Here is a 25,261-nt window from a genome sequence, read left to right as displayed (position 1 = left end):
ATCTCCTAGCACAGCTTACTGCGTTCGGGATGAGCGGGAGGAAGCCATTATTCCGTTTCCAGAAAGAATTTCCGCTAAAATTTTGCGTAATATTTGATTTCAGTAGTCGAGGTTCTGTTTCTGGTACATCCAATATTCCGATTTCAATAATACTTCTTATGGCTCCTTGGTTTTCACTAGTACAAGCCATCTATCGGGGAAAACTTGATGGCGGCCGTATAGCGTTGCGAAGGAACCAATGCGCAAACACCCAGTAAGATATTTCCGTCTACATAAATTGCCATTTTGATCTACTCCTACAGGCTCACACAGCCTGTTCATCTTTACACCACTAATATTCTTGACGATAATTCGCTGCATGCTCTCCACCTCCAAGGGCCGTTGTTCCGACAATGCAGCGTGGCCCCGGGGTATAAATCTCAGCTTCTACGAATGTATCCAGATACAGGGTCGATTGTAATACCATCCATTGGCAATGTTACACCGCATGTGTTCCCGTCATCAATGTTCCAGTCTATTCTTAAATCCCGTTGTCCAACAACAACATTGATCCCGCTCTTACAAACAGTGTTGCGTCAGCCTTGATTGAACAGACGTGGTAACCTGGATAACCCATAATATTAGGCATTTGGAAGTTTACATCATAGTTGTAGATTCTTTCGAATCCAATTATTTCATATTAGTATTAGTACTAGACCGATCATATCTGCAAACAAATGCCCCGGTAATTGAACAGGTGGGTCAGGGCCGCGGTCATGTAAAGATTTGAGCTGTTCCCGTTAATTTTGGATGATATAGCGGATGTATTTATAGAAGTGTTTAGGTTGTTACATCGCGAGAGATCAACTCGCTTGAAAAAGTGGTGTAATCATGTTAATGCCGTGGGACCCGATGAGAGTCGCTGCTCATTCAAGTCCACCAGTACATATGTTACGAATTTGGGACCCTATCCTAAGCTTGAAATGAGGATCTTGAAAATGAGGATGTTGAAAATGGTGTCCCGCTCTCAGAGATTGAATGTGAGTTGGTATAATAGATTCATGGAATGTAGGTGACCATAGATGTCTTGAAAAACAGTAATAAACTTCTGAAGCCTATCTTTGCTCGCTTAAAAGTTTGAGTGAAGAAAAATGCCCCATTCACAGCCTGGGCACAATTCTGATAGGACTTATATTCTCGAACCCGGAAGTCGAAGTACATCATTCTTGACCTTCAAGCATTCGTCAATACGGCCCCATTGACTGCTTCGTCAAAGTTCCATATTCGCAATCCTCATATCTCAAACAGCATACGGGGAACAATATCCGAGGAATTGACATGCCGTCTGCTCCCTTCCAATAACTTTAACGGCCGCTGAGAACGGTCCTGCAGAATCCCGTTGGGTGGATCCCGCTGGAGCGATATCGTAGATCGCCCCATTTACTTGCGATGAGGAATGTCGACCGTTCGATCGGGACCGTACATTCCAATCTTGGCTGCGGTTAATTGGTCCAAAGCGCGGCCCGTCGCGATATAGTGACATTCTTCGCGGAAGTACGCAGGATATCCGGCAGGCCAACGAGTGGATTCAAACGGTTGAGGAAATTGGTACCTGTGGGCTTGATAAGTCACTTTTCCAGAAGGCTCGCTGAGTTCCCGGTAGTCGGGATCCTGTACATTCCAAAATTTTGAGACAATAGACCAGTCGTACCGTGGCCTAGGACACGGATCCGTTTCCATGGTATGTTACTGTTGGTACTTTGCAGGGTCAAGATGAGATCCAACGGCGTCGGGTACTATGAGAACAGGGATATCCTCGATCCCTTGTATATTGACCGTCGGGGAAGTAGTTATGATATTACATACATCTATATAAATTAATAAAGCTATTATTTGATACAAGGGATTGACAACGAATAGTTTAGGAACCTTTTCTCTACTATAGATATGCTTGAAAAGACAAGAATTTCAACTAACCAATAATTCGCAGCCAATACCCACAAGTAGACCTGTGGAATCTAGCCCTAACTCTAGAACGAATCTACCTTATTCTCTTCCGCTACCGTCAAGCGTTCCAGCATCCTCCGCCATGATCGTCCTGCTCTTGCGGCATGCTTCTCTGGAACGGAGGGATCATCCACCGTGGTAGTTCTTGAAAAAACTTCCATGCTCACCCAACCCGTGTAGCCCAATCCGTCCAAACAAGCCTCTGTTACAAGCCCAATTGGCAGGTACCCGCCCCTTTCCTCTTCACACGGGAACAGGCGAGCATTCCGCGACCAGGATAGCAGCGTGGGAAGTCCTGGTGTTTTAAGCAAGGAAGATTGTGGGTCGACCTTCTCGCCATCGGCCAACTGTACCATCATTACCCGGTTTGGATCTATCTCTCGGGCAAGTCGTTCCATTGAGAGGTGTAATTCCTTGTCTGCAATCTCCGGTCTTCGTCCAGATGGACTAGTCGGATCGGCCCATACTCTTGCCGCGATGTTAAATGTATCTAGGCAGATGCCCAGATTTGGTCGGTTGGCCCGCTTGACTATTTCCCAGGAATCCTCCCACGTATTGACATAAGTGCCCCAGGCTAATGCCTCATAAGCGATACGGATTGGGAATGCCACATTAGCAGCCTCGACCAGGTCTGCCACTAGCCGGTCCCGGTCACCAGTAATCTCAGAAGCATCGAGGAAGGAGGATGGAATGAGAATGAAGAGATTGTCCCCAAGTACCTTCGCCAACTGCACCCAGTGTTTGAGCTCATCAATACGCTGAGCATGCTGCACAGGATCAATCAAACCTTCAAAATGCCGAAACGGCTGAAGCGCTAGAACCTGTAAGCCCCGCTCGGCGCATAAATCGCGTATTGCATGCGCGGCGTCGATCTCGAACTCTCGATCGGATCGGCCCGTGGGTTCGTGCTCCTGGGAGCGTAGCGTCTTGGCTAGCTGTGCGAGATCATCATGGAAAAGCTCAAGACCCTGTTGACCGTTGTTTGCTGCCGCGTCGATTTTGGCTGTTATTGAGTGTAGGCTTGCAGCTCCAAGGCTAACAGTTGCGATGGCGGGCTTCCAACGACCAGTAGATTCCGCTGGTGGTGTGGGAAGAGAAGTCATGTTCATGGACAAGTTGAAGATTTATTGTATTGCTACTGTCAGTGGTAGTAGTAATAGCAATAGTTTCGGTTCAGATCTATAAATCTCCGTAATAATTTGTAGGAAGCTTCCCAGACTTGGTGGTGATGCGTCTTCGGGGATGATAAAATAGTATAATCAAGTACAAATGATCGTCAAACGCCCGCGGCTGTTCATTTTAAACCACAATCTAATACGAACAACTGATGCCAATGTATCTGTTTCCGTGTCGATCGGAACCTCAAAGGTCCAGGGGTGAGCAAATGCGTCAAATAAGTGGGCCGATACCGTTCAAAACGACCGTCTGGGATGGTCCAGAATTCAATCAGCCCAATGGAAGATATCGCTGCGTGCAACTCGTACTCCACTGACGCGGCAGAAAAAGTACCGGTGGGAGATTGGAAAGTATATCCAGGAATCTACCGGGATCATTCTGGAGACTCGTCGATGCAAGCCATTAGGGCTGCTTTCGGGTGGTTGACGGCAGCGTTTGGTATCTCTCGTCACGTCCTCGGTTGGAGCGGGTATGAGAATGGAACGACCACACATCGTAGTTGAGCAATAACCCTCCGAGAATAGCGCCGCATCCGATGCAACTATTTGATCGACGTATCTGGCAATCAAGAGGAGACGAAAATGATATAAATTGGACACGTTGAACCGACAGGAGTAGAATGTCTTCATCCTTGTCCGCGTTATAAAGGCGTTGGTTTTGTACTACAAGCCTGTATCATATTTTTTTCATTCCGCAACACTTTGTCCCTCGCTATAATGACTGTCACTACACCTTTGTGCTCGATGATCAATCATCTCAGACATTTGGCCGTACAAGAAGGCTCGAACCCATCACCCCAGACCCACCTGGAGCTCTTGCGGATGATCGACCAGTTGAAACTGACTGTAGAGACTCCAACGGAAACTATTCTACGTCTTATTTATCAGGTATGATGAAAAGTCTCATCGAAAGACAACGCCCTCTCCATAGTACTTCAATAATCTGACCCACCCAAAGCCTCCGCAGAATGCTGCTTTACGGACTGTTGTTGGTATGGGGATCTTCCCGTTGCTGATGCAGAAGCAATATCGGCAGACGGGAATCTCTGCCGATCAGCTAGCACAGTATACCCATGCAAAGAAAGATCTAGTTGGTAAGAGTCTCCACCGATCCTCGCCTCCTGAGTCGGGAAGACCGCGCCACGCGCACCTTTGGCAAAGCACTGCTAATCGGCCATTTTAGTCCGTCTGATGCGTGTAATCACGTCCTTAGGACTATGTTCAATTCCAGCCCCGGAAATTTATCAGGCTAATGATAAAACCGTGGCACTTATACAACCTATTGGGAGAGATGGCGTGCCATGCATGTATGTGAATTCCAGTTCTCCTCAAAACCTGGCCATGAGTATAACTGACACTCCTTTTAGATATGACCTCACCGTGCCAACCCTAAGCAAGTTGCCAGAGTATCTACAAGCTCACGAGTATGCCAACCCCCAGGAGTATAGTCGATCGCCTATGCAATGGGCTGTAGGCCAAAGCCAATTCGAATGGTTGGCGAGTAATAAAGACCAGCAGGCTCTATTCAACTCATATATGGCCAGCCGCCGCCAAGGTCGACCCATGTGGTTTGATACCTATCCAGTGGGCCGTTTGCTCGGTCACGCAGTGCCATATGAAGATACGGTCTTCTTGGTTGATGTGGGTGGTAACCAAGGCCACGATCTCTGCCGCTTCCGACAGGAATATCCTCATTTGCCTGGCAAATTGATCCTCCAGGACTTGCCCAAGGTAGTTGAAGGTGTGTCTGGCCAGGAACCCGGCGTGGAAGTCATGGGATATTCGTTCTTGGACCCTCAACCAGTGCGTGGTGCGCGGGCTTACTATTTTCGATCCATCTTCCACGATTGGCCCGACCATATTTGCCAGCAAATCCTGCAGAATACAATCCCCGCTATGGCCCCAGATTATTCTCGCATCTTGATAGTGGATTTTGTGTTGTCTGACACAGAAGCCTCACTCATGCAGGCTGCATTGGATATTCAAATGATGAGCATTGGCGCGGGCGTTGAGAGATCGGAGCGTCAATGGAGAGAGCTGCTGGATAGTGTCGGGCTAGAGATTGCAGGTATTTGGAGCCAGTCCTCGGGTATGGAGTCGATTATTGAAGCAGTCCCCAAGAAAGATGCTGTGAAGGTATGAGAAAGAGAAGAGGATGCGAATTGAAGGTGGAGGAGAGTATGAGATAGAGTAGATTGCCATTCTCTGACATGGATGACTTGGACTTGTTTATTTTCCGACGCAAGACAAGCTATATGATTATCCAATACAGATTAATTTTTTTTTTGGTTCTTCTATGTCATCTATTGTAATACAAGACATCTCGCAGTAGCTTCGGCCACGTCTTCCACAAAACGAATTGCTTGGAATCGTAATCCCCGATGATCTAACTCACGCCTTAACGAGGCTTGGTACAGATCATTCTTCGAGAGACCGCCTGTTAGGACCAATTCTGATTCTTCGACGGGCGAGAAGCTGTCACATTGGTGATTCACAAGACGGCCAAGAGTTTTCGTCACTAGACGAGTGACCTGGTCGTCCACAATGGCCTTGGCAGTATCGTTGCTTGGTGCAAGCCTCAACACAGTCTCTGCGATGCCTGCAATACGTGTCTTGATGCTTTGGGCTTCCTGTCTGGATAGAAGCTCCGTCAAGATATCTGCATTTCCGTTTTCCGCAGTAGATCCACCTAGCTTCTCAGTGACGGCTATCTCGAGTTCATGCATATTGTGGGGGTTCAGACCAAGAGCTCTCTCTTCCAACATGCTTAGAGTATGCCTGATAGCCTCAAGCCCGATTGAATAACCTCCGCCTTCATCGCCTAAGATATGTCCCCAGCCACCAGATCGAGCCACCCGGACATACCCTTGATCCTCACTCCAGGTGTATCGCATGGCTACGCTGCCTGTGCCTGCAATCAGAACAATCACGGGTGGGTGATTGGAATCTCTTGGAATGACAGCAGGAATGAGGTCAACATCGTTGGTCAGTTTGAAAGCACGGCCGGCACTATCCAAGTCAAAGATGTTGCTTAGTTTCGGAGCCAGTGAACTATGCAGGCCAGCACGATCCAGACCAGCCAAGCCAATTCGGACCGAATGAAAGACGCTTCGCAGATAAACGCCCCAATTGGACTCTGCCAATTCAATTTCTTGCTCGGGAAGAACCTTCTTCAAAGCATTTTTGGTGGCAGTGGTCAATGTGCGTACCACTCGGTCGACATTAGCAATATCGTCGGTGCTGTTAAATGTCAGTAAATTAACCAAGCAGCGCGGGCAAGGGAAAAAATTCATTACAGATTGCAAGACCCGGCATATCCATGGCTTATTTTGCCTGATGCATCAGCAACTACAGCAGCGCACTTTGTTCCTCCGCCATCAATGCAAAGCACAAATTTTCTCAAGAAGTCATTCGACACAAGCTCTCCACGTTTGATATTTCCTTGCAGTGCAAATGAAAGAATTCCTCCGTGCGATGCCAGATCACTTTTACATTCTTCGACTGCTTTGCCAGTCTCAGCAACAAGAATAGCAAGCTTGACGCTGTGATCACACTTGAAGAGCAATGCATCCAGATCAGAATCTGTCATGATGGCACATTTCGAGCTGAGCCTTTTCAGTATGTTTTTTGACCTTTGCTTCAGCTTCAAATTGGATGCTTGCAGATCAACCATCTAGGAACCAGTTAGTTCGAGAAATAAAACCATAGACCTGTTGGACGGCTCATACCATGTTGCCGTATGTCTTTCCGGTTCGAATCATTGTTCCAGTGGAGAGCATATTCAATACCAGCTTAGTCGCTGTACCTGCTTTCAACCTTGTGCTTCCAGTCACAACCTCTGGCCCCGGAATAGGTGCAATAAGATAATCTACATTCCCTGACAGCCCCATTGCCGAAGGTTCTGCGCAGACCACCCCGATTGTGAGACAACCTAGTCTCTTACCAAATGCAAGACATCCAAGTACATAGGGTGTACGACCAGAGCTCGCAATTCCAATAATGCTATCAAGTTCGTGATTGAGAGTCAACTTCTTCATGTCCTCTTCACCGGCACTCTCGTTATCCTCGGCACCTTCTTGGGCTTGTCGAATGGCGGCATCTCCACCAGCAATCAGCCCGATGAACTGCTCCCGAGATGCTGCAAAGGTAGGTGGTATCTCGGAGGCATCCAAGATACCAAGTCTGCCACTGGTTCCAGCCCCGACGTAAATCACCCGGCCTCCTTGGCGTACACGCGGTGCCAATTCATCGATGGCATTGGCAATTATTGGCAGACATGGTGTTACACTCTCGGAAACTTTATGGTCATCGGCGTTAATGACTTCACACATTTCTAACGTTGAAATGCGATCGATATTGGCCGTTCGAGGATTGACCCCTTCAGTCTGCAAATTGGACAACGTGCCGAGATCCATTATCGCGAATTTTCTCTATGATATGAGGGGGACGTCTCCAACTTGAAGATAGTCAAAGTGGTCCGCTAGGATATCTCAAAGTCAGAAACAATGCAGCCAGGTACATGACTGAAAGAAAGCAAAAAAATAAAAAATAAAAAAATAAAATAAAAAAAACGAAGAAAATACAGTGTGACCTTAGCCTGTACCTTGAACGGACCCCTAGTCTTTCTTGATATGCCGACATTAGCCAAGACAGCAGAAGTTTAACCGACATCCGAAGCCCAAGGCCAATACCAAGCCGATGCGTGGGGGGGGCGTTACTCGACGATGTTGCAGCGAGGAACCCACAGGTCCCAAGCGTATCACAGCCTCACGCCACGCGAGCTTCTTTGATGTGGGGGAGATTCTGCACATTTGCTTGTTCTAAAAGGTGACCGCGTGGCGGAAGAAAAAGGGGAAGACACATAGTAGATGAACATCTTCATGACGTCCACATAGATCTAGTCAAGAATCCTAGTCGATTTCTAGCGCATTCCAGACCAGATCAAGTTCGTCACAACAAAAAGAAAACAATGCTCGATCAAGATGGATGGGGTAGTACTCGGCCTGGGACCGCGCATTGGGGTCTCCACGCGAATGAGACGTGGAGAAGGGTCGTTTTGTTCCCCAGAAAGTGATTCGAATGTGGAGTAAATGACACGACACTATTTCAAGTGAATCATTTTTTTATTTGTGGACGCTCGGGGTCTCGAGGATGACCGTGTACATGTATGTATCAATGTAGAAAGAGGAATGCTTCTTCATTATCAAATAGTTCTGATTGGCCTCTCCACTCCAGATACCACGGCGTGCTCTGGAATCCAGGGATTAGCGTCGTCAGGGTCACATTAAGCCAGTAATTGATGTTTGAGTCTGAAAAAGGCTTGACGATCGCCCATCGTCCTCGGAATTCCTATTATTATTATTTTTTTTTGATCTTTTCGACATTCGCGTTGGTCCAACAAAATGGAGGATAGAAACAGAGTCGAAGAGATGACTGGCTCAATATCAACGAGAGAGCATAGTCAACGGTCTGCTTTATATCAGATCTACACGAATTCCTGGTTCCAAATCCTTTTAATCAGTTTTATTTGTTTTTGTTGTCCTGGAGTAAGTCCGTGGGATCCTTTGTTTAATCTGTTTCTCCTCTCCTTTCTTCTGGCCAACGCTGATTGTGATGTGTTTTCTTTGTTTACTAGATGTACAATGCCCTCACTGGACTAGGAGGTTCTGGTCAGGTCAATCAAGCGGTCGCTGCAAATGCCCAGGTGGCTCTTCTGTCTGCAACTGCAGGAACTGCGCTGTTTGTTGTTGGTCCAATCTTCAATCGTGTTGGTCCTCGCGTCTGTCTTCTCCTTGGAGGATGGACTTATCCCTTATATTCCGGCAGTCTGCTGTGTTTTAACCGTATGTTGAATGAAAGAAACCCAAACAACCCACCAGAATCCTTTCAATTGCCTCAAGAAGGCTTACAATTCCTGCTTTAGATACAAACAATGGCGCCTTTGTGATAGCTGCTGGTGCGATTCTCGGTGTTGGAGCATCCTTCATTTGGGTCTCGCAAGGAGCCATCATGACCACATACGTGCCTGAATCTCAAAAGGGTCGAGCTATCGCGACATTTTGGATTATTTTCAACCTTGGAGGTGGTGTTGGATCATTGGCCAGCTTTGGTCTCAATTATCACTCGACCAGCAATACCGTATCGAATGGAACATACGTCGCCCTGTTGGTTTTGATGGCAATTGGATGGTTGCTTGGTGTCTTCATTTGCCCACCATCTGCGGTGCGTGTTGCCCAGTTGCAAGTGACACCGGAGGAAAAGAAGAATTGGAGGCAGACTTTAAAGGTCTCACTGGAAGCTATCCTCGATTGGCGCGTGCTGTGTATGATGCCACTATTCTTCTCGGCCAATGTCTTCTACTCGTATCAGCAAAATGTCGTCAACGGCATGACCTTCAATATTCGGTCTCGATCGCTCAATGGAGCTCTGTATTGGATCGCCCAGATGCTAGGTGGTCTGGTGATTGGTTTGATTCTTGATCTTCCTGGTTTCAGTCGTCCTACTCGAGCCCGCGTGGCATGGATCTTCCTCTTTGCGACGGGAATGGCGACCTGGGGTGGTGGATATGCTTTTCAGAAATGGTCTGATAATCGTATGGCGCAAGGTCTCAAACAAGATATTGATTATACTGATGCACCCACCTCTGTGGGACCGATCTTGCTTTATATCTTCTACGGGGCATACGATGCCTTCTGGCAATCTTTCTGTTACTGGCTGATGGGAGCGCGTTCCAACTCTCCGGCCGTCACTGCAGTTCTTGTCGGAGCCTACAAGAGTCTCCAGAGTGCCGGCGGTGCAATGGCATGGCGCATTAATGCCTTGGGAAAACCAGCCATGACGCAGTTTGCGATGGATTGGGGGTTATGTATGGGATCGTTGGTTGTGGCCATCCCGGCTGTGCTCGCAGTAACCCTAACCAGCGAGTCGGAGGATGACTTGACGGCGCAGCGCGTGTCGGTCGACGATGAGAAGCCTCAAGCTCAATTGAAGGAGTAATATGATCATGCAAAGGGTGGGTTATCTGTTCGTTTCCAATGCATCGCTCCATTAGAACTGCGTTTTCTTTTTGTTTCCCACTTCTTCCCTTTGCACGCATATGTTTGATGATCATGCTCAATGATCTTGTGTTCCTCAGCGCAGGTCGAGGTTGATAAGAGATATATGACTTTAATTCATTCAACCGGAGTGCATCTTCCGTTCGTAAAGCATAGAAGACACGTATTTACACTAGTTGTCGCACAACCCGTCGGGTTGCAGATGTTTCATTTCACGCAATTCTTCAGAATGGCGGTCTCCAACCACAATTTGGTATATTGCTGGTGCAACCAGGTCATGACAGGTCCCATTGGAGCGGCGTCAGCCTTACCCTCACCCTGGTAAAAGCAGCTCTTCAGCTTGAACTCGGCGATTCCCTCCTCCTGTTTGACAACAGCGGACATTTCAAAGAGACCATCAGACTGGCGGACGTCGGGGTGTCGGGGGGTATCGCCACATCGAACGGTAATAGATTCATCGGTCTTTTCAAGGACTTCGAAGTGGTCGGTGATCAAGGTGCCGACCTCATAGCTGTTGGCGAGGAGGTCTTTACGTTCCCAGAGATGGTGGGCGGTTTCGGGTCCTTGATACTTATTAGCGAAATAAGCACGCTGAGCCATGTATCCTAGTAAAGAAGATCCATGATATTAGCTTTGTTGTTATCCCGATCTTTGTCCAGAACATCTTGGAAGCCCAACTCACCCATGCCTCCCCAGACTCCGGCGCAAAATGCCTCGACTAGCTTGCCCTTCTTCTCCAGCAGAGAGGGCTCGATCTTGGATAACTCGATGCGACGGACACAGACATCGTGAAGCGTAGGGTTTCGATTGGGATTATATTTTTGAAAGAAAGGAGACTGGAAAATGGGATCGGAGCTGTCCATAGGCTGGAAGACGTCATTGCGCGTCGCGCCGAAGAAAACACCAATAGAAGCAGCGGTGCCAGCGGCGGTGACCTTGAGGGTACGACTGATGAGACCCATTTTAGAGGTAAGAAGTCAAGGCAAGGTGGAATATGTGGAGAGGTGGGAGAGATTGAAGAGGAGAAGAGAAGAAGAAGAAGAAGAGGAGGAGAGAAGAAGAAGTTGCGGAGTCGGCGGATCGGCCGAATTTGCCAGTTGCCGGGGCGGTTATTGCAGAAGAACAATTGAACAATAGTTTGTATATTATATTATACTATAGTATAGATTATATATTATCATAATGAATAATATATAATGATTCTGTAGTATAATATATTTAATCCATCTCTTTTACTATAAGAATACCCAATTCTGGTCGGTTTTAGAATGGAATTGCACTTTTATACTTCGAGTCAGCTGACTTCCTCTCCAACTTCCACTCGATTTCATTCTGGACTTTTTCAAACTTTTCTTTGTCTTCCCCAGAAGGAGATACATATACTGATGCACGGAAGAGCTCATGGCCAATCACTCTACAGTTTTTCCCACTCTCGAGCCTCTACGAATATCCCAGTCTCGGAATACCCGACAATCATCATGATCGACCTGGCAACAAGCAATTTTTTGGTTCGGATTGAATATGTGTGACATACTAGCTTTGGAAGTCCAATTTTTGATGCGATTATCCAAAGGGAATAAAACGAAGGGGAAAAGACAGGGCAACTCGGATTAATGATGCCCATATTATTTCTGTGTACAAACCACTCTGGGGACATTTCCACCCCCCATTGAACCGACCATCTCTACTCGCTCCAGAGAATGTCGGAATTTCCGGCCACCAATTCTTCCTACCCACACCTACTCTTCCCATCGGATCATAACAAGTCCAATGACTGGCCAATCCTGCATGATCTCCCAATGATTTTAGTGCTTTGAGTGTGGGGAAGCACAGTCACTTCGCGATTGTCTGGGGATATTTGAAGACCCATCCTTGCCCCCCTCCCATCGATCGACTCACTGGGTTTACTCCTGGAGTCGATGCATATCAACAAATCGGTTTTCAACTGCTGACAAGTCATGGCGGATATCAAAGAAGAGCCCAATATATACACATTGTCCAGTCATTGCCATCTGGAAACCATGCCTGGTGGGGACGGAGACGATGTCCCTTCTGTAAGGGACTTGAAGCAAATCTCTTCCGTTACAGAAGAAGACCCCAATCACCCTCAGGTATACCCTCTTGAAAAGCCATTTTGTGTCATCCCTCAGCTAGGTAAACTGATCGATCATCTCAGAACTGGCCGTTAACCCCAAAGCTGTGTACATATTTGACTATCTGCTCTTTCACTTTTCTCGCGAATACCAACTCCAGCAACTTCACCGTTGCCACTCAGGCAATCATCAAAGAATTCAACGTCAATCAAACACAAGCTGGCTCACTAGTTTGTTTCAATGTCTTTCTCTTCGGTGTCGGGAACATCTTCTGGGTCCCATTGATGAGAGTCATCGGCAAGCGCCCAGTTTACCTGCTATCAATGCTCATGCTTTCCATGATGAATGTATGGTCGAGTCGAGCTAGCAGCTATAACGAACTACTGGCATCACGCATTATTTCGGGATTTGCTGCAGCTGCGGCCGATGCCACTGTCCCGGCTGTAGTGGCAGATATGGTTACTGTGAAAGATCGTGGTCACTACATGATGTTTTTCCACCTCGCCATGACTGCCGGTCTGTTCGTGGGGCCCATGATCAACGCTTTCCTTGTTCAAGAGGAGGATTGGCGGTGGATGTGTTACTTTATGGCAATTGCTGTTGGGGCCATTTTCCTTGTTTCCATCTTTACTATTCGGGAGACCTCTTACCCCAAAGACCGTCAAAACGAGAGTAAGCGTTCTCAAGCTCAGTGGATGTCTCTTACCGTCGGGTACAACCGAGACGCCTCATTTGTCCAAACTCTTTTGGATATCCTGGCAAATGCCACATACCCGCCTATTCTCTGGTGCTCATTCACGATCGGAATTTCAGTTGGATGGCGAGTACCCTTGACCTTTGATCTTCGACAATCACCTGCTAACATTCGCCCAGGAATATTGTTGTTCAGCTCACCTGCTCTCGTACTTTTACCAAACCACCTTATAATTGGAAACTTGGCAGCGAAGGCCTTTTCCTATTATCGGGATTCATCGGGGCACTTCTTGCTTTCTATCTCGGAGGCCGATTGATCGATATCATATCAACTCGAAGCACAGCCCGACATGGCGGCGTCCGTATGCCGGAGTTTCGCTTGCCTGCTATCATTATTCCTGGTATTATTGGCCCCGCTGGTATCCTAATATTTGGTTTCTGCATTGCCAGCAAGACACATTGGATTGGTCCGGCGTTCGGATTTGCAATGCAAGCGTTTGGTCTAGCCGCCATCTCGAACGTGGCTGTGACTTACTGCCTGGATTCATATAAACCAGTAAGGGCTGATCGAGAAAATGTCTGCGATGGCACTTCAGCTAATCTAAACAGGTAACTGGAGAGGCTCTAGTGATTATTTTCGTCATTCGAAATACTATTGGCATGCTTCTATCTTTATACGCGGCAGATTGGATTGAGAGGCAAGGCCCTGCAGCGGTATTCGGCGAAATGACCGCGATTCAAGTCGTCAGCATACTATTCGCCATTCCGCTCTATATTTGGGGGCGTTCTTTGCGAGACTTGACCTCTCGATATGGGCCCATGAAGCGATATCAACAAACCATGTAGTTTGATTATGTCTCCCAGCTCGAATCAATTCATTAATCCATATATTCCAACAGTCTCTTCCGGGAACAATATCGTTTCTCTCATATCAAATTTCTCGCAAAGTTCAGAGTCACTCTAAACCCTAAGTCACTCAAACTCACTCAAATTTTGCCTATCGTAATGTAGGAACAGTCAATGCAAACAGGTTTTCGGGATCAAACTTGGTCTTGAGTCTCTTCAACGTATCAACCTTGGTTCCATATGTCTTTTCGACCCATTCAGCAGGTGAGCTTGCCTGGGCAACTGAGTTGAAGACTGAAATATAATGTGTTGGTAGAACAGCATTGAGAGCCACTTTGATAAGATTATCTGCTATTCCAGCCGCCCATTTCTCTGCCTCCGACAGAAGAGCAGAGTCTGTAGAAAAGCCTATGATCTCCAGCATGAAGTGTGGCTCCCGAGCTTCAAAGACTGATGGAAGCTCACATTGTAAGGCCTTTCCACGAAGCTGATGAATAGACATCATAGTGCCGGGGTTGTTTGGCATTTCGGCAATACCATTTCCGATGATTTCAGCAACTGTTGGTGAAAGACTAGACACATTGTGGGAATAAGGAGAGCCATATGCTGTTCGTGGTATATGAGCCCCAATACCGGCGAACCAATCTGGGAGATTCGTCGGAATAACGCCGTTCATCGAAACAGGACCAAGTGCAGCAATCTTCTTGCTCCAATTTTGACCATCTTCAAGGTTTTCGCCGCTCCAGACAAATTGAATAGCAAAAGCAGCCCCATGTGGGCCGTTAAAAATAGTTTGTTGGACAGTGAGTTCGGTCGGTATGCCTTCGGTCTCGAGCTGTTGATATGCGGCGTTAAAATCGATGAAAGTTTTCTTGATGTCGGTAGAATCAAATACAATAGGACCAGCGAGAAGCTAACAGAGTCAGAATTCAACTTTGTTCAAATCTTGACATCAACATGGCTGAAGGAAGAAGAATGAAGCATACCGTGGACAGAGGGTATACTTTAACTGTGACTTCAAGAATGACACCAAACAGACCACCGGCACCACGAACGCCCTGTAAAAGGTCTCGATCTACGATATAAATCTCCCCATCAGGATTGACGACAGTTGCACTGATGATCTGGTCTGCCCCAAGACCCCAGTGCGATGAAAATGGGCCATAGCCACCATATGTAGCCCAGCCAACATATCCGACGGAGGGAATCGATCCTGTTGCAGTTCCTAGACCATCCTTCCAGAGAGTATTCCCAACCTCATCCTGTAATGTTCCTCCTTGAATCACCGCCGATTTACGGTCAGGTGCAATAGTGACACCGGTTAAGAGGCGAAGATCGATCAGCAAGGCTCCGTCAACCACCGCGCGGCCCTCGAGGTTGTGTCCACCAGCACGTAGTGTGAATGGAAGAGAGTTAGATTTGAGGTATTTAATCAGCGTACAGACATCAGTGTGAGATTGCGGCTGGACAATAGACAACGGAATATCACGGCGCGATCCATTCCAACCCTTGTAGGCGTTGGCATAATTCTCAGATGAGGGGGAGATATACTTGATCGTTGGATGACCCTGGAGAAAAGCCTCCAAGTTGGCAATTTGGTTAGCTCTTTGAGTCATAACGAGGATAATCGACAACTTTTAACGTTTACTGGCGAAGTAGACCTATTTTGTGGGAATGAGAACATGCTCGCAGTGAGATATTTCCATTTAAATATGGACGATGTGTGTGAGATCTTGGCAAGGCTGTGAAAAACCTCTGGGGGCCATTCACAGATTTCAGACTCGGAGTAAGAGCTGATTGAATCAAATTAATGAATGTATGACAGCAAGCATGAAAGGACTATTTGTTGTAGCATGCTTCTGTTTAACATTTTCTGGTTAAGTTGTCGAGAATTTATCATCGTTCTCATTATACATAGTTTTGTAGGCCTGCTTTGCCCTCCACTATGATAATGCCACCTTACAAAGGAGACTTCATATGAGATAATGCCTGAAATATGTGCCATTGATTATTCACGTTTGAAAACGATACCCAGGCTGTCTACGTTGGTGATATCAATATCACCTTCTCTAGGTCGACCTCGGCTTATCATCAATTCCTTAAAACCACCCAGTAATGGTTCATTGAGCATTACTGTGGAGAAAGTCAACAAAGAAGAGATGAAATCTCTTGAAGTTGGCATTTGATCTGCCCTAGAAGCATCGTAGCATGTATGGCGTACTCAAGTTGTAGCTTTTGAAACATCAATCTCTTTCCGAATTTGTTACGATTCATATGCACACGCCCTTGCATCGCTGAAAAGCTTTGCAAATGGTTTGTCTTCTATCAAAATTCTAGTTAATCTATTTTCAAGGGCTTGAGAATGATCGATAGCTTGAGGGGTGTTGGAACGCGTTGAGACTGAGCCATTTGAATTGGGAGATAGTGGAATTGTTGATATTGGAGGAACCGGCGAAGGTGAAGAGAATACTGGATGATTGGGATTGAACATGACAAGATTGTCACATCCCTATTTTGTAGGTGCCGTACCTACAATATTCGGATTCAACGGTCAAATACCACACGATCTAACTCCTTATGGAATTGAAGATTATGCCAGTTGACAGATTGAAGCCAATGCGGCTCGAAAATCGTCCTTTGGAAATATAGCAGAGCCCGTTGCTGTTGCAACTCGAATCGCTTCGTTTTGATGATGTTGATATCCATTGAATACTCCCATATCAAGAGGTTGAAGTAATTTACTGCAATACGGAGACAAAGGAAATGCCACAGCTCTTTGAATGTATAGAACTTTGACTGGTTTCAAATTTCATATATGATCCGAATCCATCCCAGAGAAGTAGGCGATGAGAAGCTCTGGTGCGGGTATGCGTAGATTTTGAAAATGTTGATTGTATTGAAATGAACTAAGTTGGCCATCAGTTAAAATGACGATTTCCAGGCTGTTTACATCATTGCTTTCAGTTCATACGAGAATATGGTTGAATGATGATAATCAAATAGTTCCAGTCTACGTTATACAAGAGTAAAGATACACTAACCATAATGGCTGGCAAAACCCAAAGCCAAACGAGTGACATGTGATACAACGCCTCCACAGTAGAACGTGCCCGCCCAGTACATTTGCATATAATATTCAACCATCAAGGTTGAACTCCTCATACAACGGCCTCGGGCCATTTAGGCAAGAGGGAAGCCGAGGAAAGATAGGCCAGTGGGAGTAGGGACAGAGTTGCCAGAGGAGGGGGTAGCAGAAGGCGCGCCAGAGGGCGTAGCGGGAGTAAAGCTGGAAGCGAACCCAGAAGGTGTAGCAGAAGGACTAGCACTGCCACTGGGGGTGAGTGGGATGCTAGTAGAGGCAGGCAGGTCACGCTTCTGGGCCCCGGCAGAGGCGAGGGCAGCAGCCGCAGATTGAGCATCCCCGACGAGGGATGGCAGGTCAGTGGGAAGGGAGAGAGAACCATCACGCTTCTGAGCACCAGCAGAGGCCAAGGCAGAGCCAAGGGACTGGGCATCCTTCAGAAGCGAAGGAATATCAGTGGGGATTGAAGCTGAGCCATCACGCTTCTGAGCGGCACCTGATGCCAGAGCGGATCCAATGGACTGAGCATCAGAGACCAGAGAGGGAAGATCGGTCGGAACAGACAGAGATCCTCCACGTTTCTGAGCACCGGCAGAGGCCAATGCACCGGCAGCGGACTGCGCGTCAGACAAGAGGGAAGGAATATCGGTGGGCAGAGACAGATCTTCACCGCGCTTAGCGACTACGGAGGCCGGCTCCGAGCTGTAAGGAGTGGATGTTGGGGGAAGACTGGCCGAAGAAGCGAAGGGATTTGGAAGAGCAGGATCACTCGAAACCGCAGCAGGAGTACTGCTGGGGGTACCACTGGGGGTGCGTGAGGGAGTGAAAGTACCCGACCCAACAGTAGAGCTAGAGGTACCGTTGGAGTAGAACGGGGCAGCCATAGCGGACCCCGAAAGGGCAAGGGCAATGCTAGCGACGGAGGTCTTCATGGTAAATCAAAAGTAGAAAAATGATAGTCGGTTTATCAGAAAAGGATCGTTGTATCTTTGTAAAGCGAAGGAAGAACTAGCAATAGAGAGATCGATGTTGAGCTGATGATGATGATGAATTAGAAGGGAATCCAAGAGTGTTTTATATGTCTTCTTCCTACTCTATCACCTTTAAATGATCTGCAAGTCTATAGTCCAAAATTTGAGGTGAAAGTTAACAATTTCGCAGGAACCTCTTCTTGGAGATGGCCCATGGACACTGCTGGGATGGACCGTTGCTTATCGTGCCGAGTAGTGGGAATCCTCTCTCAAAGGTCCGTTCTTTGGATATGAGTGGCCTATGGCAAGAGATCATCGGATATCGACATTGGTCATTTGCCATAATCAGGGAGGCCAATATCCACTGGAACAAATGTCAATGGATGCATAGATGTAGATCATCTCCCTGGAGAAGATGAGTGCCTTCTGGGATTAACCAGTGGTACCAGGGGGATTTGGCTGGAGAGGGTAGAAGGTCTGCTCAAAATGTTGTCTATCAATCCCCACAAAAGCATTTAAAGTTTGTAGTATCAGAATCGGTCTCCACAGAATGGTTGAAAGACAAGGAAATGCAGCATCACGAGGTGGCGATTCAGAAGTCCAAAGTGGAGAGTCGTTCACCACGAGGGTTGATAAAGTATTCCCAGGGGCTTGATAAGGACAACGACGCATTTGGAATGAGCACCGTTGAATGCCGAGCCATCTTTGGTGCAAATATGGAAGTGGAGGGAGAGAGATATGGTCCATCAGGGACAATCTGGCCTTCATTACTACTAGTTGGTGCCGATGGGATTATCTCCGTGGGTCACCGTTGGTAAGCATTTCAGGCGCCGGTTTTGTAGATTCATCCGACCCATTGATCGATGGTCCGCGTATCAGCGTTTGGATGCGCATGAAGTCTCCGCCATCGAGCCATGGTCTACCCGGGTGATCTCCACATCGGCTAAACCGAAATCCTTCTCGAAACAGCATGGAAACAGGGCCAAGTCGGCAATTGAGGTCCCAAAAAACAGACACATCAATCGGGACTTCCTATAGTGCACATGGTCACGACATGTTTCAAATATCCGCATGGTGTGATCGGCGGGTTCGTTCTGGAACGGCCATCACTTATCGTGCGAGGCTGCCAGAATCCAAATTGGAGTCCCAGTGTGATGCAGCCCCCATCGGCTCTGATGGTAATCCATCGGTACCCTTGTCGATTGCTAGACCATCGAAGTCATGCGATTTTGAGCGAAGTCCACCGGGACACTTTCCACGATGTTGAATTCTGGCTCGGAGGACAGACTCGGGCCGAGAGGGTCGGCATTTTCTGGGAACTGGCGCTCAAATTGCAATCAGACCACGGTTGGGTTCGAAAAAGACGCGCACTCCCGGCAAAGCATCAGACAAGTACATACCGGTAGATTATGCACAAATGCACCGTTGGCCTTGTACAGGAATGTGGATATCGCAAATCCAGAGAGATCGCCGTCTCCACCGCAGGAAATATTCGAGGATGGACGGTCTGGACTGCTCGACACCAGATCTCGATTACCCCGACTGTGTTCTGAGGTACAAACATAGTGGCAAGAGCAGCATCTCAAGATGTTATGATTGGAGCCAAGTTCCTATGGTTTTCCATGAGTACGTGCACCCGATACGGTGTTCTAATATTGACATGGCTATACTTAACAGGTCTGACATTTACTTTAGATGTGCTGAATATTGACTGGTAGAAACAAACTGCGTGCGAATGCGTCCGATCGTCCGTGGGAAATGGTCATAGAAGGGGACAATGGCTAATTCTAGATCCCGAAGGTGGAAGCCAGCGTGAAGAAAGACCAGTCAATGCCGGCACTCGAAAATTGATCCATTTTCGCGAGAAGATATTATTTCATTAGTCCTTAAGGATATTATCATGTTTTGATCCAGCTCTATACTGGCGAGACTATTTATTCACAAATGCGGACAACTGCTTCGTATCCAATCGTGAAGACCCAACGAATGTCGAGGTCGATCAGTAGCCACGAGTGACCTTCTCCCACTGGGGCTCAAGGTTGTCACCAATGGCACGACGGGCCTCCTTTTCGAGCTCGCGGTGGCTAAGGTTCTCTCGCTTGGAAACCTTGGATGCCGCATCCTCGCGTGATAGCTGTACATGGAGATAGACAGCGGCCTTCTTTCCAGAGAACATGGCGTGGGGGACGTTGGTGCTGCCGTCGCTGTTGGCATCGCCGATAGCATACACACCGGTCTGGCTAGTACGCATGCCGCTAGTGTCAACCACAATCTTTTCATTGGTGACGTTCAGGCCGAGCTTGTAGGCCAAATCGGTGCGCTGGACAGTAGGGTAGTTGGTGATGAAAGCACCGCGTTCGACTGGTTCTCCCTCGGAGAAGTGGACCAGGAATTTGTCATATTGGACACCAGCAGTCTTGTTCTGGTGGGTGGCACCATCCTGGATACGCTCGATGGAAGTAATGGTGCGGTTGTCGATCTTGATATTCCACGCCTTGAGCTGCTCTTTCCAATCATCGTGCGAAGCTGTAGCCTGGGCTTCACCCTCGGGGTTCTGAGTGCCGTTCACAAAAGCAGTAATGTCAGAGTACAGAGTGTTGGTCTCCAGGACACTGCCGTATACATCTGACAGGTTCCCCAGGACACCAAGGGGCTGGTCACGGTGCTGAGACATTATTAGTCTATGGTTCAATTAAAGCAAGGTGTTATACGGTATGATACTCACCTCCCATCCGTCGCACCATGGGCACCACCAGATACCCTTTCCGAATCCCTCTTCAAGACCCGGGGTATCAGGCAGAACATCCCGCAAGCCAGTTCCGAGCACGATCTTGCGAGCGGTGTAATTCTTGCCGGCATCATCGGTAACAGTGAACACGGAGACGTCGTCAGTGCCAGTAGGAGTGATGGATTTCACAGTGCCGTTCTTGAAGTGTGCCGACGGGTACTTCGAAATTTGTTCCCTTGCCAAGCCTCGGAACTCATCTGGGGGAGTGCCTGATCTGGTCAACCGGCTGATTCTGCTATCGAACGATTCGGAGTAGTGGAATAGGGGGCCTACCATCGTTGCCAATGACATCGTGCATGTTCCTTGTGGGAGCGTTACGGTAGCGTTGGTCGTCAAACAACAATGCCGTACGACGCACGCGCGAGACACCACTCAGAGCACTAAGACCAGCTGGACCACCGCCCACGACGATGACATCGTAGTCGGTCTTGGGGACAGCGTCGGCCGAAACCGCCAGGAGGGAGAGGGAGAGAGAAAGGAGGGAAGTGACTCTCATTGCGACGATGACAGTTTGGATTGCAGCGAATCCAGGGGTCAATTGGGAGCTCTTCAGAGGGACGCAACACGGAAGACCGAGAGATAGACAGGACACGAGGTCTTTTATAGGGGAAGTTTGCTCGTCATCTCATGGGATTGTTGCCGGGCCACTCCCCCCAAAAGAACCCACCAAAAACTGCACATCCTTTCGGGCGATCAAGATCTCGACTGTGGAGACGCCGGAGGGAATCGACCGAATGTACGGAGACATACTATGTATGGAGTACTGCACATTCGTACAGGTATCGTGCTCGTCGGAGCTGAAAATGGAGGTGCAATGATCGTCGAGATCGGCAACCCTTGCAGCCCGCCGAGGACGCACAGTGGGGCGACGGGGAATTGTCGAGCAGAACAGTCTTCCGTCAATTGTGCTGCGTTTCATAAGAGGCGGAGGTAGCTTGAGTTGATTCTGCTTCTGGTTTAGTAGAAATGAATCATTTGGAGAGTTGAAGAGCTAAAGTTACTAAGATGGGAAAAAAAGGAAGGAAGGAGAAGAAGCAAAAAAAAAGTGGAAGGTGCAGGGTTGTTTACTTTCTGTCAAAAAGGGAAGCCACGAACTGCGATCGGCGGACTTGGCAAAATTGGGAAAGTGCGACTGTTGACATTTTCGTGCCTTCCCAAATTTACCTTCTATTTGTGCCGCGTGACATCGGAAGTCATTTACAGTAACTACAGCAAATATAACTAAATCGTAAATAGTGAACAGTTATGTGTTCAAGTCGAGAGGAATGTCCTGTTCATCACTGCTACCTTGTGTAACCACCATTCTCCTCTACACAGTATATACTCTCAGCTGCATCGATAGTTCAATGGCGCCACATCCCGCAGTGGAGTGCCCGTCAAAGCCCGCCCCAATCATGACTAGCACGGTCTTCTGCAGAATGAGATCATGAGATCTGGAGTGGAGAAGATGGATTCAAGGAAAAAATCAACAACAAAGGAAAAGCGCGCATGTACGGAGTACACAGTAGGGAGTATCGTATGTATGTTTCGTTCATGAAGCCTATACATACAATATCAAGAGTTGTCCAAAAAGGCTGCGGGACTATCGACCCATCCACCCGCCGTCTACCGTCAAGATTTCTCCACTGACGTATGCACTTGCTCGACTCGCCAAATACACGACTGATCCTTTGAAATCATCCGGTTTTCCCCATCGGCCTGCGGGGATCCGGGCCAAAATACTTGCTGCTCGCTCCGGATTCTGGATGAGTGCTGTGTTCATGTCCGTCGCAACATATCCCGGTGCAATGGCATTCACATTGATCCCTTGGGATGCCCATTCATTGGAGAGTGCTTTAGTCAGTTGTGCAATACCGCCCTTTGCAGCGGCATAGGCGGGCACAGTGAGTCCACCCTGGAAGGAGACGAGGGAGGCAATGTTGATAATGCTGCCGCGGCAGCCAGATTGGTCGGGTGATCGAGTCAGCATATACGCTCCAACATCACGACAGAGGGTGAAAACGGTGGTAAGATTGACTTGAAGGACCTAGACACAACCGATTCTGTGATGAGCTACAATTCCGCTATGTCTGAACTTAAGCCTTTGATGTGTATACTGACTTCGTCCCAGTCTTCCAACGGGAATTGGTGACTAGGGTGTCGTCGTTGAATTCCAGCACAGTTGAGCAAAATATCGATGTCATGTCCATCTTTAGTCACTGTCGATACAAGTGATGAGACTGATTTTTGTGAAGCGAGATCTGCAGTATAAATGAATGCTTTTCGTCCTGTCTGTTCGATTTGCTTCTTGGTTTCTTGGTTGGTAGTGTCTCGCTTTTCTTTTATCAGCTTGTGACTGTTTCGCTTCAGCTAGGGGACTCGCGAACTTGTATCAGCACAATATCTGCGCCCGCCTCGGCCAGTGCGATGGCCATCGCCTGACCGATTCCACGTGTACCACCCGTCACCAATGCTGTTCGGCCAGAGAGCGAGAAGAGGTCCATGATGAATTATATCTGCAGACACACAACTAGGAGTACATCTGACAAACGAAGAAACTCGGAGAGGTGGGTTATATACCTGGCATCAAACCCCAAATCGAACTTCTTGAAGTCCCCCCCACGCCAACCCCGCATATCCAGCGAGACAATAGAGTGGGGGATTGGCCGAGTGGTGCTAGGATATTCGCATCCGTGAGATTCTCGACCTTATCCCAGGGTTAGCTAGTAGTGTGATCAAAAATTCATTGATACCAGCGTGTATCATGTCTGCTACGCCCAGACAAATAGTCCACTCCAGGGCTTCCAACTGAGTCTACGGGCTTGCTACTTTTCATCCAGGTCTCTATGACTTTCATGCAAGAGGTTGCTAGCAGAGTTCAGTCCTATTAATATGTAGCAGTTTGGGCTTAAAGGATTGCTAGGAGGTAGATGAAAAAAATGATTTCTGGGTATACTAATGATGATAGCATTAGGGAGGTAATATTGCTGAAACTGCTACCATCAGTAGGATCAACAGGATTGGATAGTTAGCATGATCACCACTCGCGAATGCATCCGTCAGGCCCATGGAACTCCTTTGGCTGCCATGGCTCTGTCTCTTTGCTTATACGCCGTACTAAATCCTCATCAATCTCAATTCCTAAACCCGGCTTTGTAAGTGCCGGAACGTAGCCCTCCTGGATATCAAAGACAGTTTTATCGATGAGATAACTGTTCAAATCAATGTCGCCTGCTTCAACATTGTAGTGCATCCCCAGTGACATTTCTTGAATCACAAAATTCGGAGTTGAGATGGCGACCTGCATCGATGCTGCTAGAGCAATGGGTCCGAGGGGACAGTGTGGTGCAATCGCAACATCGTAGGTCTCAGCCAAGGTAGCAATTCGCTTTGTCTCAGAAATGCCCCCAGCATGAGCAATATCGGGCTGTAAAACATCAACTGACGCATCTTCGAGGAATCGTTTGACATCCCAGCGGGTATAGAGACGCTCTCCGAAGGCAATTGGAATAGTGGTGTGGTTGGAAAGTTGCTTGATCGCCTCGGGATGTTCGCAGAGCAGAGGTTCCTCGATGAAGAGGGGCTGGTAGGGCTCTAATGCCTTGGCAAGCTGCTTGGCCATAGGCCGATGTAGGCGGCCATGGAAATCTATGCCAGCATCAAGACCAAGGGCCTTGACTTGCTTCAAGCGTTCGACGCACGATTGGAGCGCGGAAGGAGAATCAAGCCAGTTGATATCTTCTGTTGCATTCATCTTGATGCATTTGAGCCCCTGGGCAATGCGCGCCTTGCTAGATAGAATATATGTTAGTTATGTCCTTTGTACCCACAACCTTGTTGGAATACACCCAAGATCAATATGAAATATGGTGACTCACGCAGCAGCCTCGACGTCGCTAGGTCGATCGCCTCCAATCCATGCATAGACCTGCACCTTTGAGCGCACCTTTCCTCCAAGCAGCTGATAAATAGGGACCCCCAGTCGACGACCTTTGAGATCCCACAAGGCGATATCAATGCCGGCCATTGCCGACATGAAAACTGGGCCGCCGCGATAAAATCCTAGTCGCCAAATTAATTGCCAGATGTGTTCAATGTCACTATTACCAGTCAGTGAAGGGGACAGAAAATGCGAAGAACTAGAACAATGCTTATGCACATACTCAGCATCTAACCCGACAAGGCGAACAATGATTTCGTCTAATGCTCCCTCGACAGCCAAAGAATGACCCTCTAGAGTTCCTTCACCCCAGCCAAACTTCCCTTCGTCATCAGTCACCTTGACAAAAAGCCAGCGAGGCTTCACCCGAAAGTATTCAATAGATTTTATCTTAGCCATGATGCAGTGATATCGCTTGAATTGTTAAAGAAATGCGGTCGTGGGGGAAGTATAGCATATATGAAATCAGTGCCCCTCGGAAGTTTCTCGCATTTCCCCTCCATTTCATCCCACGATATCCCACGGTATCCCACGCGGGGGTCATCATAGTGGAGAGGTGAGTTGATTGCAAGGCGCACGAGTCTCAATGGGAGAATATGCCGGACGGAAATGCGGAGAAGCCCCGGAGTTGCACCGACAGCCGGGGGATCGGC

General features: G+C 47.9%; 12 protein-coding genes across 12 annotated transcripts; 3 read left to right on the top strand and 9 right to left on the bottom strand.

The window, feature by feature from the left end:
* Positions 1-1,419: 1,419 nt before the first annotated feature.
* N7469_003284 (uncharacterized protein) lies at positions 1,420-1,719 on the bottom strand (the record flags this gene model as incomplete). The annotated part of the gene is made up of 1 exon (XM_056642204.1): positions 1,420-1,719. The coding sequence occupies one exon, from the start codon at positions 1,717-1,719 to the stop codon at positions 1,420-1,422; it is 300 nt and encodes a 99-aa protein (XP_056501616.1).
* A 290-nt stretch (positions 1,720-2,009) lies between these two features.
* N7469_003283 (sugar phosphate isomerase/epimerase family protein) lies at positions 2,010-3,089 on the bottom strand (the record flags this gene model as incomplete). The annotated part of the gene is made up of 1 exon (XM_056642203.1): positions 2,010-3,089. One exon carries the CDS (start codon positions 3,087-3,089, stop codon positions 2,010-2,012), a length of 1,080 nt encoding a protein of 359 aa, XP_056501615.1.
* A 789-nt stretch (positions 3,090-3,878) lies between these two features.
* On the top strand, positions 3,879-5,303 carry N7469_003282 (uncharacterized protein; the record flags this gene model as incomplete). Its single annotated transcript, XM_056642202.1, has 4 exons — positions 3,879-4,049; positions 4,120-4,255; positions 4,345-4,468; positions 4,529-5,303. The coding sequence occupies 4 exons, from the start codon at positions 3,879-3,881 to the stop codon at positions 5,301-5,303; spliced, it is 1,206 nt and encodes a 401-aa protein (XP_056501614.1).
* Positions 5,304-5,464: 161 nt separating this feature from the next.
* N7469_003281 (putative glucokinase regulator family protein) lies at positions 5,465-7,576 on the bottom strand (the record flags this gene model as incomplete). Its single annotated transcript, XM_056642201.1, has 3 exons — positions 5,465-6,401; positions 6,458-6,834; positions 6,890-7,576. The coding sequence occupies 3 exons, from the start codon at positions 7,574-7,576 to the stop codon at positions 5,465-5,467; spliced, it is 2,001 nt and encodes a 666-aa protein (XP_056501613.1).
* A 987-nt stretch (positions 7,577-8,563) lies between these two features.
* On the top strand, positions 8,564-10,157 carry N7469_003280 (putative MFS transporter; the record flags this gene model as incomplete). The annotated part of the gene is made up of 3 exons (XM_056642200.1): positions 8,564-8,776; positions 8,797-9,004; positions 9,085-10,157. 3 exons carry the CDS (start codon positions 8,564-8,566, stop codon positions 10,155-10,157), a joined length of 1,494 nt encoding a protein of 497 aa, XP_056501612.1.
* Positions 10,158-10,423: 266 nt separating this feature from the next.
* On the bottom strand, positions 10,424-11,178 carry N7469_003279 (uncharacterized protein; the record flags this gene model as incomplete). The annotated part of the gene is made up of 2 exons (XM_056642199.1): positions 10,424-10,821; positions 10,899-11,178. 2 exons carry the CDS (start codon positions 11,176-11,178, stop codon positions 10,424-10,426), a joined length of 678 nt encoding a protein of 225 aa, XP_056501611.1.
* Positions 11,179-12,174: 996 nt separating this feature from the next.
* On the top strand, positions 12,175-13,848 carry N7469_003278 (major facilitator superfamily domain-containing protein; the record flags this gene model as incomplete). The annotated part of the gene is made up of 4 exons (XM_056642198.1): positions 12,175-12,327; positions 12,393-13,096; positions 13,183-13,558; positions 13,612-13,848. 4 exons carry the CDS (start codon positions 12,175-12,177, stop codon positions 13,846-13,848), a joined length of 1,470 nt encoding a protein of 489 aa, XP_056501610.1.
* A 151-nt stretch (positions 13,849-13,999) lies between these two features.
* Positions 14,000-15,464, bottom strand: N7469_003277 (FAD-binding oxidoreductase; the record flags this gene model as incomplete). The annotated part of the gene is made up of 2 exons (XM_056642197.1): positions 14,000-14,761; positions 14,835-15,464. The coding sequence occupies 2 exons, from the start codon at positions 15,462-15,464 to the stop codon at positions 14,000-14,002; spliced, it is 1,392 nt and encodes a 463-aa protein (XP_056501609.1).
* A 1,564-nt stretch (positions 15,465-17,028) lies between these two features.
* N7469_003276 (uncharacterized protein) lies at positions 17,029-17,862 on the bottom strand (the record flags this gene model as incomplete). Its single annotated transcript, XM_056642196.1, has 1 exon — positions 17,029-17,862. One exon carries the CDS (start codon positions 17,860-17,862, stop codon positions 17,029-17,031), a length of 834 nt encoding a protein of 277 aa, XP_056501608.1.
* A 2,038-nt stretch (positions 17,863-19,900) lies between these two features.
* Positions 19,901-21,185, bottom strand: N7469_003275 (NAD(P)/FAD-dependent oxidoreductase; the record flags this gene model as incomplete). The annotated part of the gene is made up of 3 exons (XM_056642195.1): positions 19,901-20,566; positions 20,627-20,898; positions 20,963-21,185. 3 exons carry the CDS (start codon positions 21,183-21,185, stop codon positions 19,901-19,903), a joined length of 1,161 nt encoding a protein of 386 aa, XP_056501607.1.
* A 1,086-nt stretch (positions 21,186-22,271) lies between these two features.
* On the bottom strand, positions 22,272-23,172 carry N7469_003274 (uncharacterized protein; the record flags this gene model as incomplete). Its single annotated transcript, XM_056642194.1, has 3 exons — positions 22,272-22,715; positions 22,790-23,002; positions 23,056-23,172. 3 exons carry the CDS (start codon positions 23,170-23,172, stop codon positions 22,272-22,274), a joined length of 774 nt encoding a protein of 257 aa, XP_056501606.1.
* Positions 23,173-23,705: 533 nt separating this feature from the next.
* N7469_003273 (D-galactonate dehydratase) lies at positions 23,706-25,007 on the bottom strand (the record flags this gene model as incomplete). The annotated part of the gene is made up of 3 exons (XM_056642193.1): positions 23,706-24,459; positions 24,547-24,768; positions 24,832-25,007. The coding sequence occupies 3 exons, from the start codon at positions 25,005-25,007 to the stop codon at positions 23,706-23,708; spliced, it is 1,152 nt and encodes a 383-aa protein (XP_056501605.1).
* Positions 25,008-25,261: the final 254 nt, after the last annotated feature.

This window comes from Penicillium citrinum (genome assembly GCF_028827155.1).
Source record: "Penicillium citrinum strain IBT 23319 chromosome Unknown utg000003l:1.0-4596430.0:1.0-4598250.0, whole genome shotgun sequence".
Taxonomy (NCBI): Eukaryota; Fungi; Ascomycota; class Eurotiomycetes; order Eurotiales; family Aspergillaceae; genus Penicillium; species Penicillium citrinum.
The sequence above is the reverse complement of the archived record's forward strand: the minus strand, read 5'-3'. Positions and strand labels throughout refer to the sequence as shown.